Genomic DNA, 23,012 nt, shown 5'->3' with positions numbered 1-23,012 from the left:
ATACATATATATATATATATACATATATATATATATATATATATATATATATACAGTATATATATATATATATATATATACATATAAATATACATATATATATATATATATATATATATATATATATATATATATATATATATATATATATATATATATATATATATATATATATATTAAGGATCCCCATTAGTCTACACTGCAGTGGAGACTATTCTTCCTGGGGTCCAGGCAAAAAATATCACACAACCTCAAAACAAAAGATTAAAATGCAGTACAACATGATCTAATAATAAATTGTCATAATACAAAAGTAGCAACAACAAATAACCAAAAAATACTAATAACTTTTTTTACATAATAATTTTCATACCAAAGATAAAAACAGCAATATAGAAATAGATATATTGTATACATTTTTGCAAAAATAAAACAAAGAACCAATGGCCTAAATTATACACATTAGTGTACCAAAGACAAACAATAAGTGACGAAATAGAATCATCCGTCCATCTTCTGCTGCTTATCCCATAATCAATAAAATACTCAATAATCAATAAAAACAGTCATGACATTAGGTACAATCTAGAATAATCTCTTTACACAATACTTCTCCTTTTATTCTATTCTTAAAGCCCACTATGCTGGTGATTGACAGCAGATATTGTGGAAGTCGATTCCAGTAAGTGATTGCCCGATACGTTACAGTCTTTTTCAAAACATCACTTTTGGGTTCAAGACGGGTGAGAGCACCTCTTAGGCTAGTTGTGACTGTCATTGGCGAGCAACAGCTGAGAATACAGATATGAACGTTTATGGTATGTATAGATGTTTTTTAAAAATAGAATCAAACTACACGCTAGTCTTTCACGATGACATTTCATGATGCATGATCTCAATGCCAGTCCTAAATGAACAATGGTCCGGGACTCTTTGGGACTGTGTGACAAAGGGTGGCACTTTCGTGACCTCTGCGGTGCTTTTTGTGGACTTCTGGATCTGCCTCCCGGGAGCCTTTTAGCCATGGAAACCAGCTGCTGGGTCTCTGCTATTCAGCAGAGTCAGTTTGGAGAGACTGGAGGAGATGCGGATGAAGACACAGGGCTGCGGAGCTGGCACTGAGCGCCGGGATGGACAAGCTTCACAGTGTCTTGGCTGAATGAGCATGTATCGGACACCTCAGTCTCCTTGGACGTATCCTCGCTCATCCATGCGGACTGGACACTCGCCGAGAGTTGGTTGGCGGCCGAGAGTAGAGTCAACTCTCTTGGTTGCTTTGTTGGGTCTGCTCCTGTCTCTGGCCATGCTCTCTCCACTTTTTATTCATAGCTGTATGTAGAAGTGGCTGGGTGTATCCGCTCTGCTGCTTTAATGTCTTTCATGTCCTTTGTTTTCTTTGATGTTTGATGTTTCCCTCTTACATACATGTAAGAGGGATGTGTACTATGGCTATGAGTTATTTTTTTCCCCTTGGCCTCAGTCTGGACCCCCTCTCCAGAGGCCCAGGCTTAGACCGATTATTTCATTTTATTTTATTTGAACCTGGAACCCTCAAGTTACTGGCATGACCACTCTACCATCTGAGCCACGCCGTTCCTCACCCCATCAAACCAAGAGTTGTTTGTATTTATATTTTTCTACTCAGTAATGGATAGGATTTGAAATGTGGTCAAAAACCACTTAATAAGTAGATTTTTTTTTTGTTTTGTTTGCTGATTGAATATCTTTTGACTGGAAAGACTCAGAACTTTTTGCAAACATCCATCTCTTCAATCGTTGTGACCTCAAGATGCAGTGGCAGTAGGAAACGTGCAGTTAAGAGTCCTTTAACCATGGCAGTCTAGTGCAACAGGGAAGTGCACAAGAACATAGTTTAGTCTGGCAGGATGATTGTCAGCAACGTTCCAACAATCCTCCAGCCATGACTGGGGGGGAAAGCTGGCATTACATCTGATTGGCGATCATAAACTGGCAGGTGAAAGAGACAGCGCTCAGAGAAAGTAGTGGAGCCATAACAAGAAGAGTAACAAATAAGAGCACTGACAAGGAAGTGAATACAAGAAAATAAGTAAACATGTGTAATATGTCAGACTTGCATGACAGGTCATGACAAGAATGTAGCTGTCAGTATAATTGTATCTACAGTAAGTTCTCAGAAAACTTTGTGTTACATTGAGTTCAGGTCGCCCGGCGAGAGGACAAAAGCTGTCTTTGATCCTACCAAGAAGAAAACTTGTAAAACTCCACTGTGTAGGATGGGAAGCAACATGAAGGTGTTTTGTTTCTTTGATGCATTGTAATCCACAGAAAGATCTTGTATTGACCCGAGAACTACAAAGCGGAGATGAAGCAGGACCAGACTCCCCTCCTGGCACCGTTTCTTTGAACTGTTTTACGACCTTTTCTTTTTATTGTTTTACGACCTTTTCTTTGAATTGTTTGTAACCAAAGGCAATGGCTGTTTACGACCCATGTCCCTTGGAAACAGCTGTTGCTACGTAATCAGGGAAAGTCCAAATAAAAGAGGATGCGTACAATCTTTTGTCAGATTGCAGTGAGACTGTATAAAGAGTACAGTCCAGACGTCTCTCCTCAATTGAGCCAAATTGTATTCTGTCTCTGTTTAATTCCTTGCTTCTTATCTTGCTTAATAGATGTCATCTGTGTTTGAACCTGACAGTAGCAAAAGACTGTAAGAAGTTGCCATAACAAATTAATTTCTATTAGTTTTTGTATTTGACAGGCATTACCATGTCCAAAATAGTTTATACAACCTTTTCAATACAGACACAATAAATGTTGTAATTGTAAATATTGTATTTTTTTTTAATTTTTTTTTACTTGAATTTGCCAAGCTCTTTTCGAATGGTGTATAAGCACTGTCAGAACTGCCAGGGATACGAGGACATATTGAAATGTAAAAAATTATTTAAAAAATTGTAAATATTTTTCAGTAACTCCTGAAACACAATCTTGAATCGACTTTTTTGTGTCATTGCTAGTCAGAACCGTTACCATGAATTGGTTAAAGGGGAACATTATCACAATTTCAGAAGGGTTAAAACCAATAAAAATCAATTCCCAGGGGCTTTTTTTTATTTTTCGAAGTTTTTTTCAAAATTTTACCCGTCCCGGAATATCCCGAAAAAAGGCTTCAAAACGCCTGATTTTCGCTACCTGCGAAGCCACCGTCCATTTTCCTGTGACGTCATCCAGTGATGCCAATACAAACATCATGGCGGATAGCACAGCAAGATATAGCGACATTAGCTCGGATTCAGACTCGGATTTCAGCGGCTTAAGCAATTCAACAGGTTACGCATGTATTGAAACGGGTGGTTGGAGTATGGAGGCAGATAGCGAAAACAAAATTGAAGAAGAAACTGAAGCTATTGAGCGAATAGCTATTGCCTTAGCATCGCCGGTAAAATGTGCAGACCAAACGATCGGGACTTTTGCATTGACACAGGATAAACTTAAATCCATCGATTGGTAAGTGTTTGTTTGGCATTAAATGTGGGTGGAGGGAAACGCTGGATGCAAATACAGCTACAAATGTACATTCAGCTAGCTTAAATAGCATGTTAGCATCGATTAGCTGGCAGTCATGTCGCGACCAAATATGTCTGATTAGCACATAAATCAGTAACATCAACAAAACTCAGCTTTGTGATTTCGTTGACTTTATCGTTGGAAATGCATGTGTCGCAGGGTATCCATTCATCTCTGTGCCATGTCTGTCGTAGCATCGCCGGTAAAATGTGCGTACCAAACGAGGGACTTTCGCATCTCTTGACACTGGAGCCACTTAAATCCGTCGATTGGTAAGTGTTTGTTTGGCATTAAATGTGGATGGAGGGAAAGGCTGTATGCAAATATAGCTACAAATGAGGCATAACGATGCAATATGTTTATACAGCTAGCCTAAATAACATGTTAGCATCGATTAGCATGCCGTGCTAATCGATGCACATTCTACGTAAATCAACTTGAATCCGTCCCTGATCATGTTGTTACACCCTCCGACAACACACCGACGAGGCATGAGGTCTCCAAGGTACCGGAAAACAGTCGAAAAAAACGGAAAATAACAGAGCTGATTTGACTTGCTGCGTGTAATGTGTTTGAGAAAATGGCGTTGACTACCTAGGTGACATCACGTTTTGACATCATCGCTCCGAGAGCAAATAATAGAAAGGCGTCTAATTCGCCAAAATTCACCCATTTAGAGTTCGGAAATCGGTTAAAAAAATATATGGTCTTTTTTCTGCAACATCAAGGTATATATTGACGCTAATGTTGATAATGGTGATAATGTTGAACATGTTGAAAAACGTATTCGGGTGTTACCATTTTGTGGTCAATTGTACTGTCAAGACTTGGACTTTGGCGCAGTTTGTTTTCCCATGGTGTATAGCAACTGGACTGGACAAGGCGTGAAGGTAAAGACATGATTTAATTTTAACACTAACAAAGTACAAACAAAAGGTGCCCACAGGGCGGAGACACACACTTGGCTAAGGAAACAAAAACGTAAACACATAGCCTGAACTATGGTCAAAAACAAAAACACTTACGGTGACAATTCTCAAAATGCTTGAGGTATAAGTGAGGCCGAGCGTCAGGCTGGTATGTCAAAAAGATGTTTTCCCAAACTTCTAACCAAGATGGCTGTCTTGAAAGGGAGACCAACCTTGCTGTACTTTGATCTGGGCCGCCATGATTTAGTTTCCTTCGACATGTTTTGACAAAATGTGCCAGAATTCGCTGGTGCATTGTTGCAAGTCGACATGTGCTGCCTCACTTTCATCATCTTTGAGTCATTACCAGCTCATCACCATCTCTCTCTCTCTCTCTCTCTCTCTCTCTTTTATGTGGTCCGAGCCAACTGTCTGATCGAAACAGTCCAACTGTTTTGTAACATTTTCCGTTGCATGTTCCTCAAAGCAGCCACAAACCAAAGCAGGTAGTGAGTGAGATCAGAGGGAGAAACAAAGGCAGCGGATGCAGCAGAGGAACCAAAGATCCCTTCAACTGCCAGCATGAGAGGCAGGGATATGTAGAAGTGTGTCATTTGCACACACACACACACACACACACACACACACACACACACACACACACACACACACACACACACACACACACACACACACACACACACACACACACACACACACACACACACACACACACACGGAGAAGATGTAGTTATAAAGAAGTTGACACAAACAACAAGATAGGAGGATGTGGGATTAGTGAAGATTGACAGGAAGAGTTTGCAAAGCCCTGGGCGACATGCAGCATATGACCTTTGTTGCTTTTATGTTGATGTGATGTTCTTATTCAAATGTTCTCAAAAGCATGACTTATTTTGTCCGTTACTGTAAGCTGACCTATCGAACAAACTCTCAAACTGTCGTGCGTTTCAACAGGCTCTATCTAATGGTACGCCAAAGTTAAAGTTCCAATGATAGTCACACACACACACACACACACACACACACACACACACACACACACACACACACACACACACACACACACACACACACACACACACACACACACACACACACGCACACACACATACACACACACGCACACACACACACACACACACTAAGTGTGGTGATATTATCCTCTGCATTTGACCCTTACCCATGTTCACCCCCCCGGGGAGGAGAGGGGAGCAGTGAGCAGCAGGGGTGGCCGCGTTCGGCAGTCATTTTGGTGATTTACCCCCCAATTCCAGAGAGGTAATGGGTCCCATATTTATAGTCTTTGGTATGACTCTGCCTGAGTGGCACGGTGGAAGAGGGGTTAGTGTGACTGCCTCCCAATACAAAGGTACTGAGTAGTCCTGGGCTCAATCCCGGGCTCGGGATCTTTCTGTGTGGAGTTTGCATGTCCTCCCCGTGAATGCGTGGGTTCCCTCCAGGTACTCCGGCTTCCTCTCACTTCCAAAGACATACACCTGGGGATAGGGTGATTGGCAACACTAAATGGTCCTTAGTGTGTGAATGTGAGTGTGAATGTTGTCTGTCTATCTGTGTTGGCCCTGCGATGAGGCAGCGACTTGTCCAGGGTGTACATCGCCTTCCGCTCGATTGTAGCTGAGATAGGCGCCAGCGCCCCCCGCGACCCCAAAGGGAATAAGCGGTAAAAAATGGATGGATGGATGGTATGACTCGGCCAGGGTTTGAACTCACAACCTTCAAGTCCTTCCACTCTAACCACAAGGCCACTGAGCAAAGAATCACTTGATTAAAATTCAGAGTTTTAGTTTTCTATATTCAAACACAGTTTTACTGTTCAAATTGTGTGTTATGTTACAGTGGCCAACAATATTAATTATACTTGTTAAATAACGCCTCTGCCTTGTTTTTAGTGAATTGCTTGTATTCCAACGATGGATTTCTTTCCGGAAGTGAAAACCAGTGGTGGTCAAATAAAGTAAGATGGCTGCTGAAGCAGTGGCTGCACTATCTGAATACACAAGGGGCCTACATCTTTCTGCAAAACGCCAATACGAGCAAAAATCCCACTATGCAATGGAATAGATCTCTGTGCTTTATATTGTCACGGTAGCTTTAAAGGGGAACATTATCACCAGACTTATGGAAGCATCAATATTTACCTTGATGTTGCAGAAAAAAGACCATATTTTTTTTTTAACCGATTTCCGAACTCTAAAAGGGTGAATTTGGCGATTTAAACGCCTTTCAATTGATAGCCTGTCGAGCGATGACCTTTCACCCATGACGTCACAACATGAAGCAACCCGCCATTTTCTCAATCTTATTACACGCACCAAGTCAAATCAGCTCTGTAATTTTCAATTTTTTCGACTGTTTTCCCGTACCTTGCTTTATTGGTGTGTTGTCGGAGGATGTAACAACACTAACGGAGACGGATTCAAGTTGCACCAATGGCCAAAAGATGCGAAAGTCCCTCGTTTGTTCCGCACACTTTACAGACAACAGCTATGCTACGACAGAGATGGCAAGGATGTGTGGATATCCTGCGACACTCAAAGCAGATGCATTTCCAACGATAAAGTCAACGAAATCACAAAAGTGAATTTTGTTGATGTTATTGACTTATGTGGAGTGTGCAAATCAGACATATTTGGTCACGGCATGACTGCAAGCTAATCGATGCTAACATGCTATTTAGGCTAGCTGTATGTACATATTGCATCATTATACCACATTTGTAGCTATATTTGCATCCAGCCTTTCCCTCCACCCACATTTAATGCCAAACAAACACATACCAATCGTTGGTTAGAAGGCGATCACCGAATTCGTCCGCGCTTCCTCTCGTGCCGCTGTCCGCCGTGATATGGCTCAATAGCTTTGGATTCTTCTTCAATTTCGTTTTGGCTACCTGCCTCCATACTCCAACCATCCGTTTCAATACATGCGTAATCTGTTGAATCGCTTACGCCGCTGAAATCCGAGTCTGAATCTGAGCTAATATCGCTATACCTTTATGTGCTATCCGCCATGTTTGTTTCTGTGTGGCCACGCTGTAACATCACAGGATAATGGACGGGCGGATATAACGACTGTTGAAATCAGGCACTTTGAAGCCATTTTTCGGGATATTGCGTGATGGGTAAAATTTTGAGAAAAACTTTGAAAAATAAAATAAGCCACTGGAAACTGATTTTTATTGGTTTTAACCCTTCAGAAATTGTGATAATGTTCCCCTTTAAGGACATAATTCACCACACCTGTTTACTTGACTTTGTCGTCATTATTCACTATCATGGTTCTATTATGCACATAACAATGTTGTTCTTGTTTAGCATTCATATGCAGTTTGCAGTTAAGAGTGAGTAATTTGTTGCGGCCTCTTTAAGTGACCATCAGGAGATTTATCCAAAGGTGGCGGTTTGCCGTGACCGCCTTTTTGAGTCTCTTTAATGTAAGCAGTCATCAAGTCTCGTCTTTAATGGAATAAACGGCGTACACGTTTTGTGTGTCAAAAGATACTACAAGTTGTCTTGTTTTCGTGTTACAAGCACAACAATATATACAAAAAGGATGTGTCTAGTGATAAAGGATTATTCGTCGGTGGAGTTCCCAAACATATTGAACTATCTTTTGATCCAGACATCATTCCTCACAACAAAATAGATGAAAACTTGGACAAATATGGAGGTCTAAATTTTCTTTGTGTTGCTGGGTCAACTAGATTGGTATCTGGAGTCACCCGGATAATCAAGCATTGTTTCTGCTTGTTTGAGGTTGCATTTCATGATTTAACTTTGTGTCTACAGCCATAATTGTTGCCTGCCTTTGCCGTTTAGGATTATGTAACACCCCCCCCCATCTTTGTCAAAATATAACTATCCATGTCAATTGACATAATGTCAACATTGTGTGTGTGCTGAAAGCTTACTTTATGATTGCTGCCTGTGGTAAAAGCTTAACTATTTTAGGTTTTGCTCACATTTGATTTCTTTGACCTGTATATATTGGAAGAAAAATTTAAAAACCCAACTCACATAAGAGGAGTACATGTGAATAATTGAACATCGAAATTAAATGTTCTTCTGTAATTTTAGCATGAAACAATAGTCTGAGGATTAGCTGATATGGCCAATTACATATATTTTAGGAGCAATAATATGATGATAAAACACAACCCAAACTGCAATAATGAGACACGTTGAATATCTTTCTAGCAATTAGTTTTTTTCAAATGTGTTTTTGTTTCAAACAAATAAGCAGACTTATACTTCAGTATGTTTATCAGTAATTAATCATTCTGTTGACGTTTCTCATAATCAAAGTATTTCATTAGTATTTTACATTGAAATCATCCTCATTTGTAGTTTAACAGTAAATTTCCATACATGATTTTTGCAAAGTTAGACCTTCAATGGCAATCATCAGATCAAAACATTCATTATCCATTCATTCATTATCCAAGAGGATTATCTTGACTCTTGTTATTATTTTTGCTCTTCGCCACAACAAAATGAACTGAATTAAACCATGAATTGATTTACGTGGACCCCGACTTAAACAAATTGTAAAACTTATTCGGGTGTTACCATTTAGTGGTCAATTGTACGGAATATGTCCTCAACTGTGCAATCTACTGATAAAAGTTACAATCAATCAATCACTGAGAAACAGATTGTTTAAACATGACCTTTTCATTGATCAGTATTGATAATTGACATAGGTGTATTGTCCTGTACTGTAAGAAAGGAAGAAAGAGATACATAAAACATACTTTTTGTGCCACCTCTAACCCACTCCAGTGTAATGGATGAGTGTGTGTTTCCACCCACTCGAAAGACAAGATGGCCTCCTTTTCACTTCGTCACAGTTGCAGGGTAATCGAGGCCACCTCGGCTTCCTATTTAGTCAGCACTGCGAAGGAATCATGCACCAGCTGCATGGCCGTCATAATGAGATTTAGACTCTTGCTCACCGGGTGCAAGCTCCTACCTTTCATGGATCCCTCTGGTGCAAACACAAAGAATGTTATCTCACTTGATCAAGTGTGATGCCTGCTACACCTGCTGCTCTCATACCGCTTTCCCATCTCCATACGTCTAGCTTGAAACAACGATAACATTTGCACATTCAAGATTTAACTAAAATTACCATGACAAATTGTTACTGAATTGTTATTCATTTAATGCAATTGTGTTATGTTGTTAGCCAAAAGAGCATCATAACCTATTCACCCAATCTACCCCGCTCACATGGATAAACAAAGCAATTAGATGTTTCAGGTGTACCTAATGAAGTGTCTATTCATTATATAATACAGGTGCATAAAAAAAGTTCAATATTTTTTGTCGCTCATTTCAGACAGTTGTGCATTCACTGCACCCGATTAAACTATTTCAAGTCTTAATTTCTTGTAGAAAAGGAAGACGAGATACACCGGACCCAACATTGTAAATGACGCAGAGGCTATCAAAGCAATCTGCCGCTCTATTATACCTGATCGCCTCCATGAAACGCCACATTCATCAGTCCATCACAGATTTATGCAAATTTAACCAATCCTCGTGAACTATGTGCATCTTTGCAACTATGATCAGTGCGTGCAACTTACCGCACATTTTAGCCAATCAGGGTAATTTTTGCCAAATGAATTTGTCTCTGAGTGGCACTCAAATGCACAGATTTACCGTTGAATCAAAACCTGCTTGTTTTTTGAGTAGACGAAGCAAAACTAACAACATGTGACAATTTATGAAAACTTTATTGCTCAAACGGCACGATGATCGTCCACCCACGTAGCTCTCAGACCTACTTCCAGTTTCTGTTAAGACTTCTGGGTAATGTAGTACTGCATGTAAACATGTACTTCCTAATTTACATGTTTTTATTATTATTATTATTTAAAATAAAATATTTCAAATATATTTAACCACGGTGAGGAATTTATGAACATAGTTTGATTTGCAATGCTGACCTAAAAAAGAGACAGCATTTACATGTTAGAGATGTTGAAGTGTGATGGTAGTCTCTATTGTCTCTCATTTACTAGAAGTCCTGAAAAACACCTTTTTTCACATCCAAATTGTGATTCTTATTTATTGTTATTCTAAATCAATACGAAAGTCAATGTTTAAAAATATTATTTTTGCGCCATCTCTGCGTGCATACGTCACACGTCAGCAAGAGTAGTGTTTGTCTCCTGTTTTGAAAACGTTAATGTAATTTATAAACCAAATCATTTATTGCAAAAATCGGTTTGAATTGAGAATCATGTTGAATTTAGGATTGATTCTGAATTGAATTGTCACACCAAGAATCAGAATCAAATTGAATCGTGACTTGTTGCATGACTGTCATTGACCAACAAAAATTGTTGTGATAGATTGTTCTTAGCAGTTCACGAATGCTTTTAAACCTCTCCCAAATTCAGTCATTCAGGCTGCAACAATCACAGAAAAGCCAGCCAGATCCTGCACGGAATTCATAATCAACAAATCTGCAAGATATAAAGACACAAAATTGCTGTAGTCGGGTTGGACGGTATACCGGTACTAATAAAGTACTGCGGTACTAAAGAATAAAAAATGATAATATACTGTCTTTGAAAAATACAGGTACTCTTTTTTCATCTGACGTTCAGAACCGTTGTGTTGAGTGTGTCAAGAAACATACAAGAAAAAACAGCGTTAAGAGGAAGACTGGCAGAAAAATGGCAAATCTAGTGCATAAAAAAGAGGGGTCATGATGTGCAATATGGAGGTAATTGGGTTTCAAAACTAAAGGTGACGCTTTAAACACGGAAGCGCCAATGCTTTAAAACATTCCACGTAAAAAGTGTCATGATTAAAGTATTAACATTTTTGCTACAAACTTATCTAAGCAATTAAATAACAAACAGTCAGATCGACTGGTAATATAGATAACCAGCTGCCCTGCTGTACACATAAAGATACAGTATGCACCTGTAGATGTGCACACAGCTGCTTGGCTTGGTGCAAAATATTAGTGCAGTCCAAATCGCCCACGTATCGCACACTATCCATCCATCCATCCATTTTCTACCGCTTATTCCCTTTCGGGGTCGCGGGGGGCGCTGGCGCCTATCTCAGCTACAATCGGGCGGAAGGCGGGGTACACCCTGGACAAGTCGCCACCTCATCGCAGGGCCAACACAGATAGACAGACAACATTCACACTCACATTCACACACTAGGGCCAATTTAGTGTTGCCAATCAACCTATCCCCAGGTGCATGTCTTTGGAAGTGGGAGGAAGCCGGAGTACCCGGAGGGAACCCACGCATTCACGGGGAGAACATGCAAACTCCACACAGAAAGATCCTGAGCCTGGATTTGAACCCAGGACTGCAGGACCTTCGTATTGTGAGGCAGACGCACTAACCCCTCTGCCACCGTGAAGCCCATGAAGCGTTTAATACAATGTCAATAAAGCTTCCTATTCTCGTCTAACTTAGTCCTAGATTATGGCAGGCTATATGTAGTATATTCTATTATAAATTGTCCTTTGAGTGCAATAAAAGAATCCCAATGTGTTTAATGGTTTTCTGGTACCGATAATTTTGACCTTCTAAAATTATTTTTTGAGTGCAATAGGAAACACAGGTTTATTGTATCATAGGATTGTGTGTTCAAATCAAACCAATGTGACAATTTTTAGTGGTCCCCTTTATTTTGAAAAATATAGAAAATTATTGAAATGTACAGGTACCAAATTATTGGTATCGAGACAACCCTAAATTGTAGTAGTACGCATATACCACGTAAAAAAAGTAAATTATATGAGGCTGATTTAGTGCTGCAAAATTTAGTCAGAAGTGGTAATAACTGATTTTACATAAGTTTTTATTATTGTTCACATTCAGAGCAGCCATCTTTTTGTATAGCTGGTGGTGAGGACTCCCTGACTTTATAAATAAGAAATCTGACCTCAGAGGGCAATCCAGTTAAAACGTCTGATTAGGAACTTGGAAATTTCAATCTCCCAATACAAATTGGACGGAGCATAAATATATTGATAAATACAACACTTATTATACTTACCTAAAGAATAGCAGGGTAGGTCAGGGCACACAAACAAGGTAGTGGTATTGTTATTTTTCCGGGAAATTTCCCATATTTTGAAACTTAAAATGCATTTATGGGTGTCACTTTCTAAAATGAATTATAACGAATATTGAAGGTTTTTTTATGATGTTTTCATTTTTGATGCACCTGTATGCTTTTTTTCAGCATCTGTTGAGCTCACTACCAGTACCTGCTATTAATGGCTCAAGGGGTTATTGCATGTTGGAACTATAGAGAGGGCTACACATAACATTTCCGAACTATTCAGTGGAAAATAACATTGCACCGGCTGTAATACGATGGAAAAATACTGTGAGTCATTAGATAAGAAGTGCCTTTTTCGTCAAAAGTAGCAAACTGCTGTAATTGGATACCGTCATCCGTACAAGATGGATAAGTCTGAGTGGAGCAGATGTAACAGGGTCAATTACGTCTTGTAAATAATGTATTTTGTAATGTTTCATTATTGTTATAATTTCACAAAATATGTAAGTTATATGTATATACCTGAATATTGTTTGATGTTTTGGCAATGTGGAACCATTGTCTCGTTGTCCCCCCTACTGCAATAATAACTGTGACACCTGTCTTTATATTTGCGCTGGAAACGCCTTCCAAATTCCCTTTTTGTCTACGATAACGGGAGAGGGGCTTGACGATGGCAGAAAGTTTTTGATGACAATTGTATTCTGTAACACGGTCATCCCACAAAAACTCACTGCTAAACTCCTCACTGTTGGTCTGACACCAACTCTCTGTGACTGGGTCCTGAACTTTCTCACAAACCGGCCCCGGTCAGTCAGAATCGACAACCAGACATCAGGCACAAAAGTTCTAAGCATAGGGACCCCCAAGGCTGCGTGCTGAGCCCCCGTACTGTACACACTCTTCACACATGACTGTGTGGCCTCCCAAAACAACAGCAGTATCATCAAGTTTGCAGATGATACTATGGTCGTCGGACTGATCCCCGGGGGAGCTGAGGCAGCGTACAGAAGGGAGGTAGCGGAACTGGTGGCCTGGTGTTAGGATAATAATCTTTCCTTGAACACAGACAAGGGATGATTATTGACCCACGGAGAAGGAGTGCACAGTACACACCTTTGTACATAGGAGGGACAAAGGTGGACAGGGTGAAAACCTTTAAATTCCTCGGGACCCACATCAGCGAGGACCTCACCTGGGATCACAACACCCAACAAACAATAAAGAAAGCCCAGCAGCGACTGTACTTCCTAAGAAGGCTGAGAAAATTTGGTATGCCACCCAAAATTCTCAGCAACTTCTGTAGAAGTACGGTTGAGAGTGTCCTTACCAGCTCAATCACGGTCTGGTATGGAAACTGCACTGCTAAGGACAGGAAGGCAATCCAGCGAGTGATTAAAACTGATCAGTACATATCAGGAGCAGCCTCCCCCTCACTACAGGACATGTACTCTACCAGGGCCACCAGGAGAGCACACAACATCATAAAGGACAGTATTCACCCCCAGCACAGTCTCTTCAGCCTCCTACCGTCAGGCAGACGATACAGGAGCCTGAAATCCAGGACTACGAGACTGACAAGCAGTTTCTACCCACAGGCCATCTGGCTTGTGAATGCTAACTTGTGAATGCTAGCTCCCACCCCCCGTCTTTACTTTTGTCTTTTTGAACAAAAGACAGCTACCTTGACCACCCCCGAACTGTGAACCATCACTGTAGACACCTTTCACCTTTGATCACTAAAGACACTTTAACTGCTGCTGTGACCCAAGGTCACTTCCATATTTATACTGTTGACTGTCAATCAGAATGCGCATTGATGTTATGTTACTTACTGTGCCTTGTAAATACTTTTATTATTTTTTATTTTTTAGCTAAGTACTGTGTGACTTGTTGAAGGGTGGACTAGCAAAGTAAGATTTTCATTGTACGGCAAACTGTCTGTTTAACTGTGCATATGACAATAAACAATCTTGAATCTTGAATCTTGAATCTTAAATCTTGTATTGTCAGTAAAGTGCAGCTGAGCAACCCATGGTGTCGGTTGTCTTCCATAAATCACACACAACGCAGAGGAAAAGACCACCGGTTACACAGAGACCATGCACGACACCTTCATCGATTTCTCTTACCCGGACTTTGTGAACTACCGAATGTTTCAACACAGCCCATTTTACACCTTGAAGGACTTTCACAATGATAACAGTTTAGAAAGATTTGACGGCTTTGTTTGTAGCTGGGTTTATAAGGTTTGTGTTTACCATATCATCAAGCCAGCCGAGAGTAATGCACTCTCAGAAATGATACGACCCAAGTTTGACACGCGGGATAATCATGGATAACTAATGTAAGGTCATCTCAGCACACTGCCTGTAGGGCCGAATTGGGAGAATGTTGTTCTCATGTAGCTTCACTTTTGTTTTATGTGGAGCCTATAGTCCAGATACGAGGAGTACCATTTGAATCAATACAATTATCAAGATTCTTCAAACAAGCACATCAAGTGAATACAAGAATAAGGCTGTTATTTATTTTGTATTAGTTTTCACCCCCAAAAAATTCTTAATCACCTGAATGATCCAAACAAACACAAAGTCGTCAGCACGTCACATCTCGGTTGATTGCAGCAACCCATGCTGGCCTTCGCCGTTAACTCTTCTTATTTAGCCGCTTTTGTCTGTCCAGAAATACGCTTAGGAATGTAATAAAAGCTGGTAATATCTCTCCCTACTCGATTGGTGCAGTTGACAATCGTACACATCGTCTGCATTTTTAGTACCACTCTTTAAATGATCAGCAACAAAAGGGTGTGACCCAAACGAAGCCTTCTAATACGGCCGACGGCAATGCATTGTCGGAAATGTCTAAAAATCTGAACCCTTCTATACAATGTTATAATGTTTGACATTGTGTGTGAAAATGAGTAGGGAATGTATTTTGCACATCAGTCATTTGTACAATAACTTAACAAATGACCTACTTAAAAAGAGGGAAAAGTTGAACATTTTAATGATTACTTCTCGAAATTAAAGCAGCAAGATCACTTTTGATGATTTAGGCAAATATCAAATTAATACACATTTCACATTGACATATTCCTCAGAGAACCTTATTGATTTTCATTGATGGCCCGAGGTGAGTCATGACTAAAACACGATCAGTTACTGGTTGTTCATATAAGTACATTTTATTTTTTAATTATGTGACAACAACAAATGACATGCAAGAATCCCTATCTCTACATTTATTTTACAAATAATGATTCTTTAGTTACAAAATATATAGATATTTAAGACCATATGTACATGACATTTGCATACTACTAAATCCATTGCTTTAATATGTGTATTACTATATATACTTTTAATAGATATTATCTTTAATTTCAATATGATTATTATTTGCATTATTGCGTTATTAATTCTCTATTGATAGGATTATACTCATACGTGTCTATTAAGATGTCATCAAAAAACAAAGCATGTTGCAGAAGAGAAAACGGGACCATACCTCACGTTACTGTGCCTGAATGGTCAAGGAGCAGAGGCTCCTACTCTCTGTCCTTGGTAAAGCATGAGAAGTTGGCTATGTAAAGCACAAGGTTCAACAAACTATTTGTACAAGGAGCCAACAGGGCTAGCGAGCCAACACTATATTCCAGCAGCATTTGGATTCCACTGAGGTAAAACAGCGATACAGCTAGGAATCTAGCACGTAGCTTTCTCTATCCCGACAACTTCCGGACTGTCCACACTGATACGAGTGATGTCAAAGCCATAGACCTCTGACACCACTGATGCTCCTTTTTGGACGGAATCGCTCAATCTCCCTGGAACATGGACACGCACACGGACATGCACTAACATCTTGGTATTTACCTCGACCACATGAATTTTTAGTTGTGTCACTCTCAGCAGTGATTTTCTGTGTACCATCAGCAGGTTGGTGTCCATCCTTGTAAACATTGCTTTTGTTTTCTATTGTGTAAGACAACCCAGCTCCTTCCTCATGTAGTCAGATCATTGTGTGTAGGTGTACACAAACACAACTCGAGTTGTGTAACCTCACAGCATGAAAAATAGGCCCAGTGTCTCTTTCGGTCCACCCCAACACACACTATTATCTGACACTATCGCACACTCTACTTCCCACTCTCTTTGCTTCTCCTCTCTTATGCTTATGCTATTACCTTACCTGGCTCTCCTTCACTCTTCTACCCACCCCCACCATTATTTATTTCTATATTTATGAAATTATGCAGTTCTTGCTCTTCCTCCTCTGGCGAGCGTGCAGCTGGCCATGAATGGGTCTGTGCAGAGGTCCAGGATGTCCAGCCATTCCCGAGGGGCTGTAGCGATGACGTAGCTCCTCGTTGTTGATGTAACACAGCTGCACAGGTCGAGGGATAGGTTCACCCATGAAGTAACCCTCATTTTCCTCCGATTCAGAAGAAGAGGAACAGCTGGAACACCATGGGTCGGGCCCTTCCATGTACCCATCACCCCAACATGGCCCACCCACCCCAGCAGGCTGCCAGCCAGCATTTTGTAGGGTGAGATCAGATGTGGTGCGAGGACAAGGCCGGTGGGGTTGCTGTCGGTGTCCGCCTGGGTCCTGACCAAACAACTCTCTGGCAGCTTGACCAGAGGGGAAGCGATCATAATCCTCTTGGACACGATGGAACGGCAGCTCCACCATTTGAGCAGGGCGGTCAGCGACCAGATGCAGGGCGTTATCGGAGCGAGAACGACGGGAGCGTTTGTGGTGGCGGGTGCTGCGATGTTGCCCATTTCCACGATGGTGTTTGCGATGTCTCGGTTGAGGCTGTTGTTTCTGGGAAACAAGTTCCTGCCGACGGGGCATTCTATCACTCATGGGAGCCATCCGCAAGTTCCCGCTGCTGCCCATCACACCAGCACGAGCTTTGCCATCAAAGCTCAGTGGCTGCGGGCCATCCCAATACTGCAGTGGATAGCCCACTCTGTGTGGGGTGTACATGTTGTTGTTAAAGGGACGAGAAGAGGACAGAGACTCTGTGCTATGGAACTGGACTGAAGAACTGAGTGTTCCCATGTTGCTCTTTTCAGACACATTTACACCTGAATCCTTGCTCAAGTCAGGCATGGAGAACCTGGACAAATGCTCCTGACGCTTGCTGACCCCATCAAGGGAATTGCCTGCTAAAATGATAAAAGACATGTTACATGTTTAGACTATTTTGAATGATGATAGACTGTATACAATGTATAAGATAACTCTTTACCCATAGCATTTGACACGGTGAGAGAGTCCATAGAGCCACGTGGTGTCTGCTCTAGTGGAGTCAGCGGTTCGTTGAAGCTCATGGCATTGATGGGGTTCCTCCTGGTAAGAGGAGGCCTCCTGTCTCTCTGAAATCCATGCATACTAATACTCCTCTTGTCAGAGAATCCTTGGTTCTGACTTGACATCTCATTGAAGCTCATCTGGGTACGTAACTTGTTTGGCCTGAACTCATCCTGGCTATGGTGCATCCAGTTTTCGTTGAAGGAGTGACCCCTCAGGGCAGCCATTGGTGTCCTCTTAACATTGCCTTGTTCTTTTCCCCAGGAATCAGGCCTCTTTCCTGGGTTGGCAGGACTTTGGGCTGAAGGATGAACATTTCCGTTGGGATTGTAGCCCTGTCTGGCATTACACTGACCCAAAAGATGAATAGATGGAGGGGTCGGAGAGGATTCCCGCTGGGGGCCCTCAAAAGCAGCAGGGACATAAGGGTCATCTCGACTCATCCACACCTGGTTTAGACTCGGAGCGCGACTTGGTGTGCGACTAGGAGTACGGCTGGGGGTGCGATTCGGTGTCCTGCTTGGGGTCTGGCTGGCTGATACGCTTAAACGGTCCATTTGAACTGACAGGGGATCAATTTCGGCCGACAGACGGTCAGGCTTGGGGGGAGCAGTGGACTGGCGGGCTTCTGCACTCTTTCTTTCCTGCTCAGCGCTCCTGCGCTCCTTTTTACCAATCTTAGTGCTGTGGCGGGACTCACGGGAGCGGGCACTCTGGAAAGCGGAGTCTGAAGAATCTGACTCATCTGGATCCTGATTTAAAAAACAAAACCATTAGCAACTGCTGTGATATCAAATTGAAAATGTTGACTTATTAAATTGGTCAATTACCTGTCCAGCGCTGCAGGAGCGTGAGCAGAAGATCTGTCCCTGCTTCGGTAGGAAGGGACGGCCAAGCAGAGAACGTTTGCAATGGGCACAACAAAAACATTCTTCAGTTGCGTGCCAGTGCTGTCCATCATACGTCATCTGGCCTTGGTCGATACCTTCATACAAACAATGGATACGAATCGAAGTTAGCGTTTGAGCTTCAAGGTCTTAGATGTGGTAATGCTAACGGTTTTAAGAATGCCGTTAGGTTTTTGTCAAAAAATAAATTTATTGCTGAAATATTTTTATACCTAAACCAAAAACATTTGTCATTATTGTACAATTTATGGGACAGGACAGATATATTCTCAAGGAGGAAGCAATCATCTTTCACAGATTCCATCTGGATAAAAGATGGGGCCATCCTGTCAAACGCTAGGGATAATAATAACTATCTACATCTCACTGCACTGACTCCGCCTTTCCACAGCTGTGTTATACAACGCAGAGGCCGATAATATTAACTCTTGCAATAAATGCCTTTTAGAGGTTTTTCTGTGGCACGAATGTGAGAAATGAATGCCTGTGTGTAGGTACCAGATTATGCAACATTTCCTTACCTATATGTTCTCCGCATGCATCACAGTACTCTGCATAAAGGGACTCAAAGCAGTTGCAACAATGTGGACGTCCATCCTTCATGATGTAGCGCTGGCCACCGAGGGTGGTCTCGCACTCGTAGCAACAGAAGTGCTTCATGTGCCAGTGTCTGCCCTCCGCTTCCGTGCACTCATCAGCAAAGATGATCTGTTTGAACAAGATATTCAATTCAACAGGCAAAAGATGGGTGACACAATTTTGCTCAATTAGTTCAGAGAACCCCATGGCTAGGGATGGGAATTGATAACTGGTCATGTTGAGAACCAGCTCCCAGGGTTTCGATCCCTGGGAACCATTAGACCGTTCTGTTAACGATTCCCTTATTGATATCAGTGACGTCACCTAGCAAAACCCCGCTCGGCAGGACAAACGTCATAATTATTGACGAAAAGGAAGACAGCAGGGCAACCTGCAATATTTGCAAGGTTGATATTTTATCAAATTGGGAAAATTCTACAAAAAACATTAGCAGACACAGTATGTGATAACGTTGAATGAATGACGTGATTTCGATTCCCCCTGAGACAGAAGCAAATCACCCCCAGCTTCCATCCATCCATCCATTTTCTACTGTTTGTCCCTCTCAGGGTCGCAGCAGCTGCAAAGTCAGCATGTCGTCTGCTGTTTATACTGCAGGTAACTAATAACTAAAACTGCCTTCATATTAATAGAATATATAAATATGATAGCATATATATATATATATATATATATATATATATATATATATATATATATATATATATATATATATATATAAACATGAAATTAATGTTTCTCATGCATCACATGACAAGACAGCATCTGACCGGCAGTCTGCACGCCTTTTTTCTAAAAAGGTGTTCTCTATAGCTGGAGACATTGTGATTAGTCAGAAATATCGCATAGCAGATGGGCTAATTTTTCTGTGAAATAATGATTCATTTTCAGAGATGATGTCTGAAAAATTGCACAGTGTACAATTATATTTGACTTATATATGTCTGGCGCAGTGGGAGAGTGGCCGTGCGCAACCCGAGGGGCCCTGGTTCAAATCCCACCTAGTACCGACCTCGTCACGTCCGTTGTGTCCTGAGCAAGACACTTCACCCTTGCTCCTGATGGGTGCTGGTTGGCGCCTTGCATGGCAGCTCCCTCCATCAGTGTGGGAATGTGTGTGTGAATGGGTAAATGTGGAAGTAGTGTCAAAGCGCTTTGAGTACCTTGAAGGTAGAAAAGCGCTATACAAGTACAACCCATTTATTTATGTAGATTTTACCGACTTTTGAGCGCTCAGCATATATATACATTTTTCTTTTTTAAATAATACTTTTTCATTCTCTATTTTAAAAATGTTAAACATGTTGCAAAACATTTTTGTGTAATTGTCATTTGTCACAGAATAAAATATGTTTTATTTTGTTTATTACCACATTAAAATATTTATTTTAGTTAGTTTCAAAACAAAATATTTTTTGGCACCCCATTTAGGCTGTGAGTCTTTGGGGGAACTACACTTTTTTTTTTTAATTTGGCCTATCGCTCACAATCATTATGAAAGACATGACGACGGATGGATTTTTTTCTAATGCATTTTAAATATTAAATAAACATAAATAAAAGCGGACCCAATGGGAGCTCCACTATTCCGCACATAAAATCCAATAAACAATACACAATTTACATTTTGTCACGTTAAATATTAACCACGTATTAGTGATATTTTTATTGTTATTATAATGCAAACAAACTATTTATAGAGGTGCCGTGAGTCTCCTCGGTCGCCGTAATAACATCCGTGTCTCCTTATGTTTACATACTCGAGTGGTTTGCTGCTCCCTTGCTCCCTGTAAGTTTATTGTAGATCATAAATCATGCATCTCACATGGACAGTAGATGGCTGTGGAGATAATCTGACAAGTAGGGACACTTTTACAGCCATGCAGGAGACTGGAACTGGCGAGGACGACACGAAAAGCGCTTGTGCCCTCCCCATCCATCCATCCATCCATCCATTTTCTACCGCTTATTCCCTTTTGGGGTAGCGGGGGGCGCTGGCGCCTATCTCAGCTACAATCGGGCGGAAGGTGGGGTACACCCTGGACAAGTCCCCAATATGCTTAAAATGTTCAAAATACGTAAATATTACATGTTATTATGAATGTGCCCGTTACTACATGACATATAAACTTACATCATGTATTTAAAACCTCAATGGAGTTGTCTGGATGTTTTTTTAGGGGCTTTATAGGCAGAATTGAACGGCTCCCATAGGCTTCACTGTAATTTGATTGCATTTATTTATTATTTAGAATGCATGAAAAAAAACACGTTGTCATGTCTTTCCTAATGATTGTGAACGATTGGCAAAATTTCCAAAACATTGCAGTTTCACTTTAAGACCTCACTGTTTGTATATTTGTGTTTTTTTTGTTAACTGAGCAAAGTTGATGCTAATCAATTTGTTTGCTATCGTTTCCTCCAAATGAGAATCGATAAGAGAATCGATACAGAACCAAACTGTTAGCAGATATTTATCAATTCCCATCTCCACCCATGGCATCATCACTGGCATCCCTTTTGTTAATAATTTAGCTTTTTTGTATTGTATTTTAATTGAAATTGTATTACATGTTCATTCAAATGAAATACAAATGTCAATTAGCGAAATGGTACATGGACAATTTGTTGTCGCGACATGCCGGCTCGCCTCACATATGCTACAGAAAATCAACAAGCAAATTTTTTTGAGGCATGGCAAGAACACTGAGATATGTTTTCACACCAGACCAGTTCCAAACAGTTCCAAGTATCTGGGTTAGCAAACGTTCAGCCAGTCCCAGCAGTAAAAGTCTCCACACCCACAGAGGCACACCTCATCACATGCACAGCAGCGGGGTTTCAGTCTCTCGGCATGGTGCCGGCCGCAGTAGAGCTTGCCATCCTGGTAGAAGTAGATCAGATCAACCAACATTTCCTCGCACATGCAGCACACAAAGCAATTTGGGTGCCACCATTTTCCATGAACCGCCCTGGCCGCAAACACCACAATGTCCCCTGCGTTTATCTGGCCGCCACACTGTAAGGGGCGAAAGGTAATGGTTAGTGAGGAGAGACTTTGTCAATAGTTTCACATATCTATTGAGAGATTTAAAGGGGACATTTTCAGTGCTGATATGATTTGATGATACCTTATCACACACGGCCCCATTGACGGTCAGTGGGAAAGGACGGACATTGCCTCTGCCCAAGTTGTCCTTCTTGCGTTGGTTGCTGAACAACTTCAGCTCTCTTTTCTCCTCCTCATCCAAGGAGTTACAATAACGCACCTGTACAAGACATTTCAACATAAATCCAAGATGTGGCCATAATGTGTGCATTAAAGCTATATCAAGCCATAGCAAATGACTATTTGTTTTTTCACTACCATATGCATTATGGTACTGGAAAACACATGTAAAAAAATATACAACATAAAGTAACAAAAAACATGTCAATAATGAATAAAGCAAAACATGATCTAGACCAAAAATTACTCCATATTCTCTACTGCTCGCTCGTGTTACCAGATGTGAGTTATTCTGTAGAAATACGGGGAAACAACTACAAATGCACGCTTCATTCATTAACGGTGTTACAAAAAAACATCAGTTAGAATAATACATAATGTTGGATATAGAGAACACACC

At 40.9% G+C, this 23,012-nt stretch overlaps 1 protein-coding gene across 2 annotated transcripts in view; it reads right to left on the bottom strand.

Moving 5' to 3' along the window:
* Positions 1-16,753: 16,753 nt before the first annotated feature.
* Positions 16,754-23,012, bottom strand: part of LOC133554931 (prickle-like protein 2) — a 35,934-nt gene continuing 29,675 nt past the window's right edge. The window contains exons 3-8 of one of the 2 annotated variants that reach the window (XM_061904236.1): positions 22,515-22,652; positions 22,199-22,402; positions 19,305-19,491; positions 18,706-18,860; positions 17,814-18,627; positions 16,754-17,730 (exon numbers count right to left, since the gene is read on the bottom strand). In XM_061904236.1, the coding sequence (XP_061760220.1) occupies positions 16,796-17,730; positions 17,814-18,627; positions 18,706-18,860; positions 19,305-19,491; positions 22,199-22,402; positions 22,515-22,652 (2,433 nt within the window). In that variant the 3' untranslated portion in view covers positions 16,754-16,795. The remainder of the gene's footprint in view (positions 17,731-17,813; positions 18,628-18,705; positions 18,861-19,304; positions 19,492-22,198; positions 22,403-22,514; positions 22,653-23,012) is intronic. The other variant, XM_061904238.1, reaches the window with a different exon arrangement.

The sequence above is a fragment of the Nerophis ophidion genome, linkage group LG06, assembly GCF_033978795.1.
Source record: "Nerophis ophidion isolate RoL-2023_Sa linkage group LG06, RoL_Noph_v1.0, whole genome shotgun sequence".
NCBI classification, from domain to species: Eukaryota; Metazoa; Chordata; class Actinopteri; order Syngnathiformes; family Syngnathidae; genus Nerophis; species Nerophis ophidion.
The sequence above is the reverse complement of the archived record's forward strand: the minus strand, read 5'-3'. Positions and strand labels throughout refer to the sequence as shown.